The following is a 14,734-nucleotide window of genomic DNA, read 5'->3' as shown; positions in this document are numbered from 1 at the left end:
TTTACAGGGTAAGAGAGAGAATGTACAGAATGGGCATATAGGGTACAGAATGCAGACATAGACTGTTATAGGACAAGAGCCTAGGTAGAACAAGGTTATGACCTAAGCCTAGATCCTGGCTGTGTATTTGACCCACTTGGGCAAGATTTTTACCCTCTCTGGGCTCCATTTTCCTTATCTGCAAAACAAATAAATTGGTTTCTTGACATTATAGAATGAGGTAAAAATGCTCTCCAAGGATAAGGTCTTTCTTCCTGTTAGATTACACCCCACAGGTCTACAAGCCTCTGTGCTTGTTCGGTTTCAAGACCAAAGAAAGAGCCCAGAGTCAACGACAGAGACATCAATGGTTTAATAGATGAAGGATCTTACATGTCTGAAGTAAGGTGCTGGAGCAGCACCCCACCACATGGAGTGGAAAGTAGGCAGGTCAGAGTCTCAGGCTCACTCCTAATGGGGGGGAGAGACTGTCAGTTATAGGGGGCATTTATGTCAGGTTCGCTCATCATTTACCACGGAAACTATAACAGGGGCACATCCCTCACTGTCCCTTTGATAAGAATAATCACTAGTTTGGACCTGGGGCAAGTATATAGGAAGGCCAATCATATGAGTAGGGTGTAGGTAAAGCAGGCAGTGGTCAAGCTGCGGATGTACAGAGCAAGAGAACAGCCACATACACTTCTCAAGCAGAGATCTCTCATCTTGGGGCACAAGGTTCCATTTTGCCTGACCTCTAAATACCATTTTCGAGAAAACATCTGGAGTTGACCTGACTATAGTCTATAACCACCTCATGCAAGCCAAACTCACAGAGAATGGATGTATTAACAAGGGGGTTGTGTTTGCTTGTTTGCTATATTTTTAATTCTAGAGAAAATATAATCCCCAAATAGTGGGTTTTCCCCCTCATCAACAAGATTAACTCATCTGTAGAAATAACCCAGAGAGGTAATTGGAGATTCTGTATGAACATTGGCGGGGTGGGGGGGGGGGCGGGGGGACAAGAACCAAGAGCTGAAAGTGGTCATTTTATCCATAGTAATGTCTAAGGGACAGAGAAAAGAAATGAGTAACCCTGATCCTCCTTTTAATATTCCATCAGACCTCTTAGGGCTTCCCTGATAGCTCAGTTTGTACAGAATCCATTTGCAATGCAAGAGACCCCTGTTCAATTCCTGAGTTGGGAAGATCTGTTAGAGAAGGGATAGGCTACCCATTCCAGCAGTTTTGGGGCTTCCCTTGTAGTTCAGCTGATAAAGAATCCACCTGCAATGCAGGAGACCTGGGTTTGATCCCTGGGTTGGGAAGATCCCATGGAGAAAGGAAAGGCTACCCACTCTAGCATTCTGGTCTGTAGAATTCCATGGACTGAAAGGGGTCCATGGGGTCACAAAGTGTAGGACACGACTGAGCGACTTTCACTTTTCTGACCTCTTAAGATTCCACCTTAGTTAGGTTTCTGATTTCTGTTAGGCACTGTTCTTTCCTACATGGATTAGTGAGGGTCTCTCTTCCCTTAAAGACTTTTCTGTGAAATCTATTACATGCTGACTTTACTGTGATCTATTACATGCTGATTTTACTGGGCAAAATCTCAGAGGAGCAGAGATCTTCCCTTTGGGCAGAGGGAAAGATGAATAGGATCTCACTTTGCCCGTATTCCTATGCACAAAGTGATACACCCTCTCCTATGATAGAAATTGGAGTGAGTTCAAGGGACTCTGGAAGAAATAATTTTCAGATGTACTTTATTTCTGTTGAAGTTATTGATTTGAGAAGTTTGTAACCAAAGTGTTGCATTGTTATCAAGTTTGTTGCTCAGTCACTCAGTCATGTCTCACTCTTTTGCAACCCATGGACCCATGGACTGTAGCCTGGAAGTCTCCTCTATTCATGGGATTTTCCAGGCAAGAATATTGGAGTGCATTGCCATTTCCTTCTTCAGGGGATCTTCCCGACCCAGGGAATGAACCTATGTCTACTGCAAGTCTCCTGTATTGCAGGCAGATTCTTTACCACCAGGGAAGCCCATTGTTATCAAGATGAAATACTATTTCATGGGGAAAGCCCTAGGCTTCACTGAAGTTACTTTCATGGTGAGACAGGATTGGTGGGCATACTAGTCAAAGAGAAGAAGTTATCCTCTCCTTCTTTCCCCTGCACTCCTCTCCTCTACATAATTTTTTTTTGTTTCTACTCATTTATCTTCCATCTTCTCATCCTTCTTTTTTTTTTTCATTTTTTCTTCGCTCTTCTCCTTTATCTTCTTCTATCCTCTCCCTCAACCTGGGAGTTGGGATAAATATTAGGACCAGTGCTAATGTAAAATGGAGCCTGAGGTTATAATTGGATATTTGACTTCCAGACAGAAGAAAAGGGGGAGGGGAAGGAGAGAAGAAGGAGAAGAAGAAGGATGAGGGGGAGGAGGAGAAGGAGGCAAAAGCAGAGGAGGAGAAAGAAGAAAAGAGAGCTATAGAAAAGATGAAAATAGATTTGAAATTTTCATCAGATCTCTTTTCACGAAAGCATAAAGATTTTGGACTTAATATTTAACCTTCTTCCAATATATCTGCCACAACCAGGATAAGTTTTATCTACACAAAACACTGAACTTCAGTTTCTGCTCTTCCTGGAAATATCTGACACTACAAAAAGCCTTGCTGTCATCCAAAGGTAAAACCATACTGTAAATGGGAGCACAGATGAACTCCTCCCTCTGCATCCAAGTTGGAGTTCCCCCATGCACATATTCTTCCTGGGCAGTGTCAAGAGTCTGAAGTGCCCTTTTAGATTTTAGTTCATATAAGACTGTCTCAGCCCAAGTTGATCAGACCTAGAGTTGAAGAATGATGTACTTATATATCGGACAAGCTGAGGCAAACTGGTCCATATCCACAGGCTTCACTTTCTAACAAAAAGATGAGATCATGGACTAGTTAATATCTCCAATCTTTAAGAGCCCTTAGAGGACAAATATCTTCACTTCCTTTTTATACAGATGAGAATACTGAGACTGAACAAATTTTTTAAAAAAGCATATGGAAAAGAGATTAGCTCCTGTCTGACGCATAGTAGACACTTAGCAAATGCCAGTTCCTTTCTGTGCCATTTAAAAGGGATTCCTTGGGTTGCATCCAGTGCCATTCCTGCATATTATTTTGCCTCCAGATGGCGATTAACCCTAGTCAGATGGACTATATACACCTTTGGCTCTAAGGTCTTAACTTCAAATATCCTCTTCGTGGAATGTCTTCCCTTCCAATCCAAGCTAAAGTAGCTGTCCTTACACTTTTGCTTTCACACCTTAAAAATCCTACTGCTTTCCTTCATAGTGTCTGCATGCATGCTAAATTGCTTCACTTCTGTCTGATTTTTTTCTGACACTATGAACTGTAGCCTGCCTGGTTCCGCTGTCCATTTGATTCTCCAGGCAGGAATACTGGAGTGCTTTACCATGCCCTTCTCCAGGAGATCTTCCCCACTCAGGGATCAAACTGGCATCTCCTGTCTCTCCTGCATTGACAGGAGGATTCTTTACACTAGAGCCATTTGGAAACCCTTCCTTCACAGTTGTTGCTGTTGCTGTTGCTACTCAGTTTATCAGTCATGTCCAACTCTTTGCAACCTCATGGACTGCAGCCTGCCAGGCTTTTCTGTCCACCACCATCTCCCTGAGTTTGCTCAAATTCATGTCCATTGAATGGGTGATGCCATCCAACCATATCATCTTCTGTCATCCCCATCTTCTCATGCCTTTAATTTTTCCCAACATCAGGGTCTTTTGCAGTGAGTGGGCTCTTCACATGAGGTGGGGAAAATATTGGAACTTCAGCTCCAGCATCAGTTCTTCCAATGAATATTCAGAGTTGATTGACTTTAGGATTGATTAGTTTGATCTCTTGCCATCCAAGAGACTCTCAAGACTCTTCTCCAGCACCACAGTTTGAAGACACCAATTCTTCAGTGCTCAACTTTATTTATGGTCCAGCTCACACATCCATACATGACTATTGGAAAAACCATAGTTTTGACCATACGGACCTTTTTAGGCAAAGTAATTTCTTTGCTTTTCAATACACTGTCTAGGTTTGTCATAGCTTTTCTTCCAAGAAGCAAGTGTCTTTTAATTTCCTGACTGCAATCACCATCTGAAATGATTTTGGAGCCACAAAAATAAAGTCTTTCACTGTTTCCATTGTTTCCCATCTATTTTCCAGGAGGTGATGGGACTGGAAGCCATGATATCCATTTTTTGAATGTTGAGTCTTAAGCGACCTTTTTCACTCTCCTCTTTCATCTTCATCAAAAGGCTTTTTAGTTCCCCTTCACTTTCTACCATAAGGGTAGGGTCATCTTCATATCTGAGGTTATTGATATTTCTTCCAGCAATGTTGACTCCAGCCTGTGCTTCATCCAGCCCAACACTTTGCATAGTGTACTCTGCATATAAGTTTAATAAGCAGGGTAACAATATAAAGACTTGACGTATCCCTTTCCAAATTTGGAACCAGTCCAGTGTTTCATATCCAGCTCTAACTGTTGCTTCTTGACTTGCATATAGGTTTCACAGGAGGCAGGTGAGGTAGTCTGTAATTCCCATCTTTTGAAGAATTTTCAACAGTTTGTTGTGATCCACACAGTCAAAGGTTTTAGCATAGTCAATGAAGCAGAAATAGATGTTTTTTTTTTTTTTTTCTGGAATTCTCTTGCCTTTTCTATGATCCAACGGATGTTGGAAATTTGATCTCTGGTTTCCCCGTCTTTTTTAAGTCCAGCTGGTGCATCTGGCAGTTCTTGGTTCACACAGTGTTGAAGCCTAGTTTGGAGTATTTTAAACATTATTTTGTTAGCATGTGAAATGAGTGAAATTGTGCGGTAGTTTGAACATTATTTGGCATTGCCCTTCTTTGAAATTAAAATGAAAATTGACATTTCCCGTCCTGTGGCCACTGTTGTGTTTTCCAAATTTGCTGGCATATTGAATGCAGCACTTTAACAGCATCATCTTTAGCATTTGAAATAGTTCAGCTGGATTTCAATCACTCCCACTAGCTTTGTTCATAGTGATGCTTCCTAAGGTCCCCTTGACTTCACACTCCAGCATGTCTGGCTCTAGGTGACTCATTTGGAATAATTTAATATTTGGTCAATTTACATGCTTACTGTTGATCATCTCCCTGGTTTTGGATACTGAATTTTGTGACTATAAGCTCTGCGATAAAAAGGAAACAGTGTTGTATTCACTAATATATAAACTAGTGCTTAGTACCTGGCTTATGGTGTGTGTGCTTAGTCACACAGTTGTGTCCGACTCTTTGTGACCACATAGACTGCATGTTACCAGGCTCCTTTTTCTGTGAGGGTTCTCCAGGCAACAATACTGGAATGGTTTGCCATGCCCTTCTGCAGAGGATCTTCCCAACATAGGGATCAAACCCAGGTCTCTCGCATTGCAGGCAGATTCTTTACTGACCAGAAAAGTCCTGGCATATGGTCAGTAGCTCAGTTGCTGAGTTGTGCCCAACACTTTGTGACTCCATAGACTGAAGAACGTCAGGCTTCCCTGTCTATCACCAACTCCCAAAGCTTGCTCAAACTCATGTTCTTCTCATCAATAATGCCATCCAACCATCTCATCCTCTGTCGTTTCCTTCTCCCACCTTCAATCTTTCCCAGCATCAGGATCTTTTCAAATGAGTCCATTCTTCACATCAGGTGGCCAAAGTACTGGAGCTTCAGCTTCAGCACCAATCTTTCCAATGAATATTCAGGACTGATTTCCTTTAGGATGGACTGGTTGCATCTCCTTGCAGTCCAAGGGACTCTCAAGAGTCTTCTCCAACACCACAGTTCAAAAGCATCAATTCTTTGGCGTTCAGCTTTCTTTATGGTCCAACTCTCACATCCATACTTGACTACTGTAAAAATCATAGCTTTGACTAGATGGACCTTGTCACATAAGTTATGTCTCTGCTTTTTAATATCCTGGCTAGGTTGGTCATAGCTTTTCTAAAAGGAGCAAGCATCTTTTAATTTCATGACTTCAGTCACCTTCTTCAGTGATTTTGGAGTGCAAGAAAATAAAGTTTGTCACTATTTCCATAGTTTCCCCATCTATTTGCCATGAAGTGATGAGACTGGAAGCCACTATCTTAGTTTTTTGAATGTTGAACTTTAAGACAGCTTTTTCACTCCCTTCTTTCACTTTAATGAAGAAGCTCTTTAGTTCCTCTTCACTTTCTGCCATAAGGATGGTGTAATCTGCATACCTGAGGTTATTGAAATTTCTCCCAGCAGTCTTGACTCCAGCTTGTGCTTTATCCTTCCCAGTATTTCCTATAATGTACTCTGCATATAATAAGTTAAATAAGCAGGGTGACAATATAGAACCTTGATGTACTCCTTTCCCAATTTGGAACCAGGCCATTGTTCCACGTCCGGTTCTAACTGTTACTTCTTGACCTGCATACATTTTTCTCAGGAGTCAGGTAAGGTGGTCTGGTATTCCCATCTCTTGAAGAATTTCCAACAGTTTGTTGTGATCCACACAGTCAAAGGCTTTAATGTAGTCAGTGAAGAAGTAGATGTTTTTCTGGAATTATCTTGCTTTTTCTATGATCCAGTATATGTTGGCAATTTGATCTCTAGTTCCTCTGCCTTTTCTGAGTCCAGCTTGAATATCTGGAATTTCTTGGTTCACATACTTTTGAAGCCTAATTTGGAGGATTTTAAGCATTATCTTGCTAGTATGTGAAATGAGGGCAACTGTGTGGTAGTTTGAACATTCTTTGGCATTGCCTTTCTTTGGGATTGGAAAGAAAACTGACTTTTTCCAGTCTTGTGGCCACTGCTGAGTTTTCCAAATTTCCTGGCATATTAAGTGATGCACTTTAACAGCCTCATCTTTTAGGATTTGAAATAGCTCAACTGGAGTTCCATCACATCCAGTATCTTTGTTCATAGTGATGCTTCCTAAGGCCCACTTGACTTCACCCTTCAGGATGTCTGGCTCTTGGTATGTGATCACACCATCATGGTTATCTGGGTATTTAAGCTCTTTTTTGTATAGTTTTTCTGTTTATTCTTGCCACTCTTTCTTATAATTTTCTGCTTATGTTAGGTCCATATAATTTCTGCCCTTCATTGTGCCCATTATGGCATGAATTAGTCCCTTAGTATCTCTAATTTTCTTGAAGAGATCTCTAGTCTTTCTCATTCTAATGTTTTCCTCTATTTCTTTGCATTGATCACTTAGGAGGGCTTCCTTATCTCTGCTTGCTATTCTTTGAAAATTTGCATTCAGATGGATATATCTTTCCTTTTCGCCTTTGTTTTTCACTTCACTTCTTTCCTCAGCTATTTGTAAGGCTTTCTCAGACAACCATTTTGCTTTTTTGCATTTCTTCTTCTTGGGGATGGTTTTGATCACTTTTTCCTGCACAATGTTACAAATCTCTGTCCATAGTTCTTCAGGCACTCTATCATATTTAATCCCTTGGATGTATTTGTCATTTTCATTGTATAATTGTAAAGGATTTGATTTTGGTCATACCTAAATGGTCTAGTGATTTTCTCTACTTTCTTCAATTTAAGTCTGAATTTGGCAATAAGGAGTTCATGATCTGAGCCACAGCCAGCTCCTGGTCTTGTTTTTGCTGACCATATAGAACTTCTCCATCTTTGTCTGCAAAGAATATAATCAGTCTGATTTTGCTATTGACCATCTGGTGACGTATAGAGCCATCTCTTGTGTTGTTGGAAAAGGGTGTTTTCTGGCATATGGTAGGAGATATCAAATAATACTTGGTGAATAAATGGCTGTTGTCCCTGACACAACATAAGTCAAGATGAGAGAAATTGATATTACTGTGGTTATTGTTATGGTTATGGTGAATTGGAGACTTTGAAGGCCGGAAATTCCAAAGAGCTATTATGCTGGATAGACAGAAGGCTCCAACAAGAGCAGAGCTCAAGCTCTTGGATGGAGGAACCATTAGGTGAGTGTAGTTTAGCAGTTTAATAGGGAAAGAGGCTACCTAATGGACCACTTCTCTGGTCCTCATTAATTCAATATGTATAAGCTATATTAGAGTATGTATAATATAGTAAGTAATATAGTATAAATAAACACCAATGGCAATATCCTCAAATGTAAAACAAAGGTCATAATCTTTGCCTTGCCTACATTTCAGGACTGTTGTCAGATCTGATGTAATAATAGATGTGAAGGAGGAAAGTAGGATGGGGTGGGAACTCAAAAGTGGGTGGCTTATCAGTCACCACCCCTAGTCCAGGCTTTGCCTGAGGTGGCCTCTGTAACTGCCTCTCCACCCCAGCGGTTACTCATTGCAGAGTCATTGTGAAAGGGAAGTCCCAGAAACAACAGTCTGGACTTCTAACCCATACCTCCTCAATTGCTCAAGAATGGCAGTTGGCTTTTGCATCAGTCCCTCTGTACCATTCTTCCTCCACCCTAACCCTTATACTACCTCCCCAAAGCCTATGTGTGGCAATTTCCATGCTAGTATTTCCCCACTACTGTGGCAATATTCTGGTTTCTCAGAGTCTTAGGGACCCTGACTTGGGGACCTCAGAAGATGGAGGTAGGAGGAATCAGGTTTTCTGAACCCCTCAGCATAACACCTGGTCTGCCAGGGAACATATCTGTCAGGCCATCCTGCTTTCTCCTCAGCTATTTATACCTTTTGGAGTTTAGGTTAATTTGACAACCTGGATTGGTCTTCTTAGGGCCCAACACTGGTAATTCAGCTTAGATCAGAGCAGATCCCATAACTGGTAAACAGGTTAAAAGCCTAAGTTTAGCTATTCCTAGTTCTACCTCACTCCCATATAATTATCTTAATCACAAAAATTATATTGATCATTTCGGAGGTGGGAAAGCAGAGACCTACATCCTTGGCAATGTCCTTTTCATATTTTTTTATTCACTAATTTAACAAACACATGAGTACTTACTCTGAGTCAGGTACTTGTCTAGTGAGAAAGATAACCAAATAAACAAACTGACTCAAATAGACCAAAGTGCTCATCACTATGATATATAGCTAAGTTTTTACATGTAATATAATATGTATGAGCTATACTATAGTATATACAATATAATAAGTAATTTAGTATGTATAAACTACAATGGCAAAACATGAGTGATCAACTTTCTGAAGAAGGCAGAAGCAGCTTCACAGAGAAGAATTTAAATGAGACTTGAAAGATAAATAAGATGATTGCAGGAAGTTTATAGATGGTGGTAGAAAGAAGAGCATCATAGGCATTCTGGAAAAGTATCCTAAAATACATGTGCAGACATATATATAAAACAGATAATTTGGAGTGATTAAAATTCTGTGTGGTTTTATCACAGAATTTATGTTGAGTAATGGCAGGAGATGAAACTCAATAGATGTGCAGGTCCACATCACTGGGTACTTAGCATGTTATGCTGAGTTTAGAATCTTTTCCCCAAATAATGGAAACTTATTGAAGGGAATACAAAAATTTATTTAGCAAGTCTTTGAAGTATATTTTCTGAATGCAGATTCAAACAGTTTAACAAATGAACATGTAATTATGAAAACAATGACTAGAGTTTTAGATCTTAAACTATGCTGGAAAATCTGATATATATGTCTACCACATTTATAATTATCACTAAAATGTCCATTTTTGGATAAAAGGTCTATAAATATAGACCAAATTTTAATTTTGTATACTTGTTTCCAGAAAACCAAGAGCCCAAACTTTCTCAAAGGATCAAATATTAGCCAAAAAAGGGAAAAGAGTTCAGCAAGAAAAATAAGATTCTGCCAGCAAGAGAACAATGAGGGGTTGCCAAGAAACCTTGAAATTCTTGGCCTGGGGTGAAATAGTTGGAACCTGGGAGAATAGATACAGATACTAAATGACAATCAATATCTTGACTCCTCTCACCACACATCCTTCTTCTCAAGAATATCCTATTTATGTGTCACTTTATGCAGCTGTTCTCTATTTATTGAAAACTAAAAGGATAACTAGATTCAGTCCAAGCTCTGAGAAACAGAGTATAATGTCAAAGGCTGAGTTGCGTCCTCCAAAAATTCATATGTTGAACTCACAGCACCTCAGAATGTGATAATTGTATTTGCATATGAGGCCTTTAATGAGGCAATTAACTTAAAATTTGATCATTAGGATGGTCCCTAATCCAATCTGACTGGTGTCCTTATAAGAAGAGGACATTTAGACACTAAAAGAGACACCAGGAATGTGTACATGTGGAGTAAAGACCATGTGAGGACACAGTGAGAAGGTAGCCACTTCCAAGCCAAGAGAGAGGCCCCAGGGAAAAACAAATCTGCTGACATCCTAAAGTTCTAGCTTTCTGAATTGTAAGAAAACACTTTTTTTTTAGTCACCCAGTCTGTGTTATTATAGCAACCCTAGAAAACTAATCTGCAGAGATTATTTTATTTTATTTTTTTGTGTGTCCACTGTCCACTGATGCCTTTGTTATGACATTATGAGTCTCTGGAAAAGGAAGTCCTTCTTAGTAGTCTGCTTAGTAGTCTGCCACTTCCTCTTTTAACCACTATGACCAGGTCATCTCATAGGCAGCAGCACCCAAGCAATGAATCCAGTTTCCCATATTTTCTTCTTCAAGTCTGGTCAAGGTACCAAGTGATTTCGTCACTGGTGTATTTTGTCCCCATCTGTGAGGTCCCCAGAAATAGTCAGATACAGGATAGTCATGGCAAGAGTAGCATAGATTGGAGATCCCATCAACTTATACGTAAAGCCAAATGGAAAGGCAGAAGATCCCTGCATTTTTAGTTAAGAGAGTTTCTGTGTTCAGCTCTGCTCATAACTAGTTATGTAACTCTTAAACACAACCTTTAATCTCTCTAAACCTTGGCTTTCTCATCAATAAACAGGTGGCAACATGTATCTTCCTGGACTCTTATAATGACTAAATGAAATGATATGTAAGAGCTGATTATTTTTAAATCTGGAGTAGTTGAAGTTTGGATAGTCATCCTGAAGCTGTGCCACATCTCACAAGGATCACATCCTCCTTCCAACTTCACATCCTCTACTTGTTCATATAGAGGCCAGATTAGACCAAACTTGATTCTATTTGGAAAATGAGCCAAATATAATCAGCAAGAAACATATGAGCTTAGCCTTTTGCAGAAAGAATTGAGCCTAAAAAATAATTTGGACACATACTACTGGCATGAAAGTAAACTGAACGTGTCCCAAGTCTCAATCAAGAGAACAGGTTGTGTTCCAAGTCCAGTGATGAGGAAGATGCAGCAGGAATGGAATTTGGTATATAGAAAACCATAACCTATTCAATTATGTGTAATTTGGCTGAAGTTTCTGTTGTGTTGTGACAACAGAGAGGAGGTTGAGGGGAATTGTCTCCCTAGAGGCTAGAGAACGAGGAGATAAAAACAAATGAATGTGTTGATGTGCTACTGGCACTATCCATGAAGGGCCACTGAGGAGATGTGGTTTAGAAACAGCATGTGTAATACAGCTTTGAGATTTCAGTGGACAGTGAGCTCAATATACATCAATTGTGAAATGTGGTGGCCAAAAACTAAACCTGTCGTTGGCCGTATTTACAAAAATACAGTGTCCAGAACAAGGGAGGTGACAGTCTTGTTCTACTTAACACTGTTCAGACCACTGAATATTTTCCCTTAACTGAGACAGTTGAGGCCCCAGTATTTCCCTGAAGTAGCTATGGGTTTAAACATTCCCCTGGAGCATCCCTAACCTCCAGGCTTACTATAGCCAAGCCCTGATCACAGACTAACTTCAAGCCATATCATAAAACTTTCATCAGCCAGAGAGCCATAAGTCCTGGAGAATTTGAAGTCTTATATTCATCAGCTTCGTAAGCTTTTGGGTCTTAAAGGCATGAGCCAATTCAACTAAAGATCATTCTATTTTGTTATAAAACTTCATAAATAGAAACTAGTCTGCTGACACCTACCATGACACAAACTGTTTTGTGTGTTAGGAAGACTTTCCTAGGTCCCAAGCCTAGATGGGTTTCTCAGTAAACCATGGAAAGGGTGGAAATGTGGGCACATAGGCCAGATAAAATTGACTACTTTTCCAAACTTCTTGGACTTGCTCATATAACCGTGTCCCTCCAATGGATCATGGAGTTTGATGGATCACACTCTGGTGACACACTTAATCCTCCATTCCGTGTTTCTTGAGGTTGAAGGTGGTTTCTTACTGCAGAGCATAGAGAAGAGGCAAGCATCCTTGAGCATGATCTTACTGTTTTCTTGAAAGAGTAAGTACAAAAATGTCTGAGGTGCTCTTGTCATTCTCTGTCCTTACACTGCCTGTCGATGTGATTAATGTTGTTCTTGTTGATATTGTTGCACTTGTTTTCATGGATCTGGATATTCTTGCTATTGCTCTGAGTTTTGATGTTGCTACTGTTATTGATTTTGCTCATGTTGATAATGCTATAATGGAGTGCACAGTCCTACTGGATTCCCACAAGTAGGAATTCCTAGTTTCCCTAGTTTCTTTAGAAAATACTTGATCTACCCATCATTTATTTCTGTTGGTTTTCCTAGAAGGATTCTGGTAGTGGACTTGTCCTGGGGATACAGAGGATAGTCTTTGCCTCATTTTTTAACCAAAGATTAATAATTAAGTGCTAGATTATCTATTCAGTCAGTGCTTTTATCGGAGAAGGCAATGGCAACCCACTCCAGTACTTTTGCCTGGAGAATCCCATGAACAGAGGAGCCTGGTGGACTGCAGTCCATGGGGTCGCAAAGAGTCGGACACGACTGAGCAACTTTACTTTCACTTTTCACTTTCATGCGTTGGAGAAGGAAATGGCAACCCACTCCAGTGTTCTTGCCTGGAGAATTCCAGGGATGGTGGAACCTGGTATGCTGCCATCTATGGGGTCGCACAGAGTCGGACATGACTGAAACAACTTAGCAGCAGCAGCAGTGCTTTTAAAGTTGACTTTATTTAGAAAAGCAATACTTTTCAAGCAGATTGTGATCATAAAGGTAATGAGAAATAGCCTCTAAGGGATGAGAGATCCTTTCCAATTTGTCCTGGCTGCTTGAATGGGAGCACTACTACTCATCATTTCTCTATTGCAGCCTATCCAGTGGCCCACCAGCTTCGATTCCTCAATCCTTTTAATCAAGGTGCTTTTCTTTCAGAGCACTTATAATTATTTGTCACTATTTCTACAATGGTCCATATAGTCAAGCTATGGTTTTTCCAGTAGTCATGTATGGACGTGAGAGTTGGACCATAAAGAAGGCTGAGTGCCAAAGAACTGATGCTTTTGAATTGTGGTGGAGAAGACTTTTGAGAGTCCCTTGGAAAGCAAAGAAATCAAACCAGTCAATCCTAAAGGAAATCAACCCTGAATATTCACTGAAAGGATAGATGCTGAAGCTGAAGCTCCAATACTTTGGCCACCTGATGCTAAGAGCTGACTCATTAGGAAAGACCCTGATGTTTGGAAACATTGAAAGCAGGAGGAGAAGGGGACGACAGATGGATGGCATCACTGACTCGATGGACATGAATTTGAGCAAACTCTGGGAGATGGTGAAGGACAGGGAAGCCTGACATGCTGCAGTTCATGGGGTTGCAAACAGTCAGACAATGACTTAGGGAACAACAACCATATATATAGCCAGAGCTTCCCTGGTGGCTCAGATGGTAAAGAATCAGCCTGCAATGCAGGAGACCTGGGTTTGATCCCTGGGTTGGGAAGATCCCCTGGAGAAGGGAATGGCAACCCACTCCAGTATTATTGCCTGGAGAATCCCCATGGACACAGGAGCCTGGTGAGCTACAGTCCATGGGATCTCAAAGAGTCAGACATGACTGAGCAACTAAGCACATAAGCACATCGACAGAGGAACCTGGCAGGCTATTGTCCATGGGGTTGCAAAAAGTTGGACACAGCTGAAGCAACTTACCATGCGTGCATGTATGGTCATTTAATTGATTTTTATCTATCCCATTTAACTAATCATAATTTTCACGAGGGCAGGAATTATCTCTTTTGTTGTTGCTGTTCAGTCACTAAGTCTTGTTCAACTCTTTGCAACTCCACAGACTATAGCAGACCAGGCTCCCATGACCTCTTTTGTTCAACATGACATATTCTAGAGACTGGAAGATAACAGGCTCTCAAAAAAATAGCTGAAATAGTTGAAAAAAAGAATAAACAGATGCTAAGAAAATTTCACTTGCCTCTTAACATTCAAAATGTTTACACATTAGCTATTTATTCAGTGGTATTTTATATATAAACCTTAAATGTGATTTAAAAAAGAAAAAGAAAGAAAAATCCAAGCCGAAATATCAACAAAGGGTTTGAATAGATATTTCACAGAAAGGGGAAAAAAGTGTTTGTTAAATATATAGAAGATCTGCTGGGGCTGCTATGGCTTGGACCTGGGGATGGGTGCCTCTCCAAGGCTGTGACCTTGGTATCAAGATCAGTCTTGACTGCACCCCATGAAGACCCATGATCAACAGGGTGGTGCTGTCCTGGGTAAGAGAGATTAGGTTGGGACACCACTTCTGAGGACAAGATGGTGGAGTAGAAAAACCTGAGCTGACCTTCTCTCACAAAAACATCAAAATCAAAACTACCTGCAGAACAACCTTCAGCAAAAAATATTTGAACCTACCAAAAATGATATTCTACTTTCAAAGA

The 14,734-nt window shown here is 40.4% G+C and overlaps 1 protein-coding gene across 1 annotated transcript in view; it reads left to right on the top strand.

Annotated features, from left to right (window-relative positions):
• The window catches only part of VSIG4 (V-set and immunoglobulin domain containing 4), a 74,464-nt gene extending 60,108 nt beyond the window's left edge, over positions 1–14,356 (top strand). The window contains exon 8 of the mRNA XM_070291555.1: positions 12,235–14,356. Coding sequence (XP_070147656.1) covers positions 12,235–12,265 — 31 coding nt within the window. The 3' untranslated portion in view covers positions 12,266–14,356. The remainder of the gene's footprint in view (positions 1–12,234) is intronic.
• The last annotated feature ends 378 nt before the right edge of the window (positions 14,357–14,734 follow it).

This window comes from Ovis canadensis, chromosome X (genome assembly GCF_042477335.2).
Source record: "Ovis canadensis isolate MfBH-ARS-UI-01 breed Bighorn chromosome X, ARS-UI_OviCan_v2, whole genome shotgun sequence".
Taxonomy (NCBI): Eukaryota; Metazoa; Chordata; class Mammalia; order Artiodactyla; family Bovidae; genus Ovis; species Ovis canadensis.
Note: the sequence above shows the minus strand (reverse complement) of the source record. Positions and strands in the feature narration are given on the sequence as shown.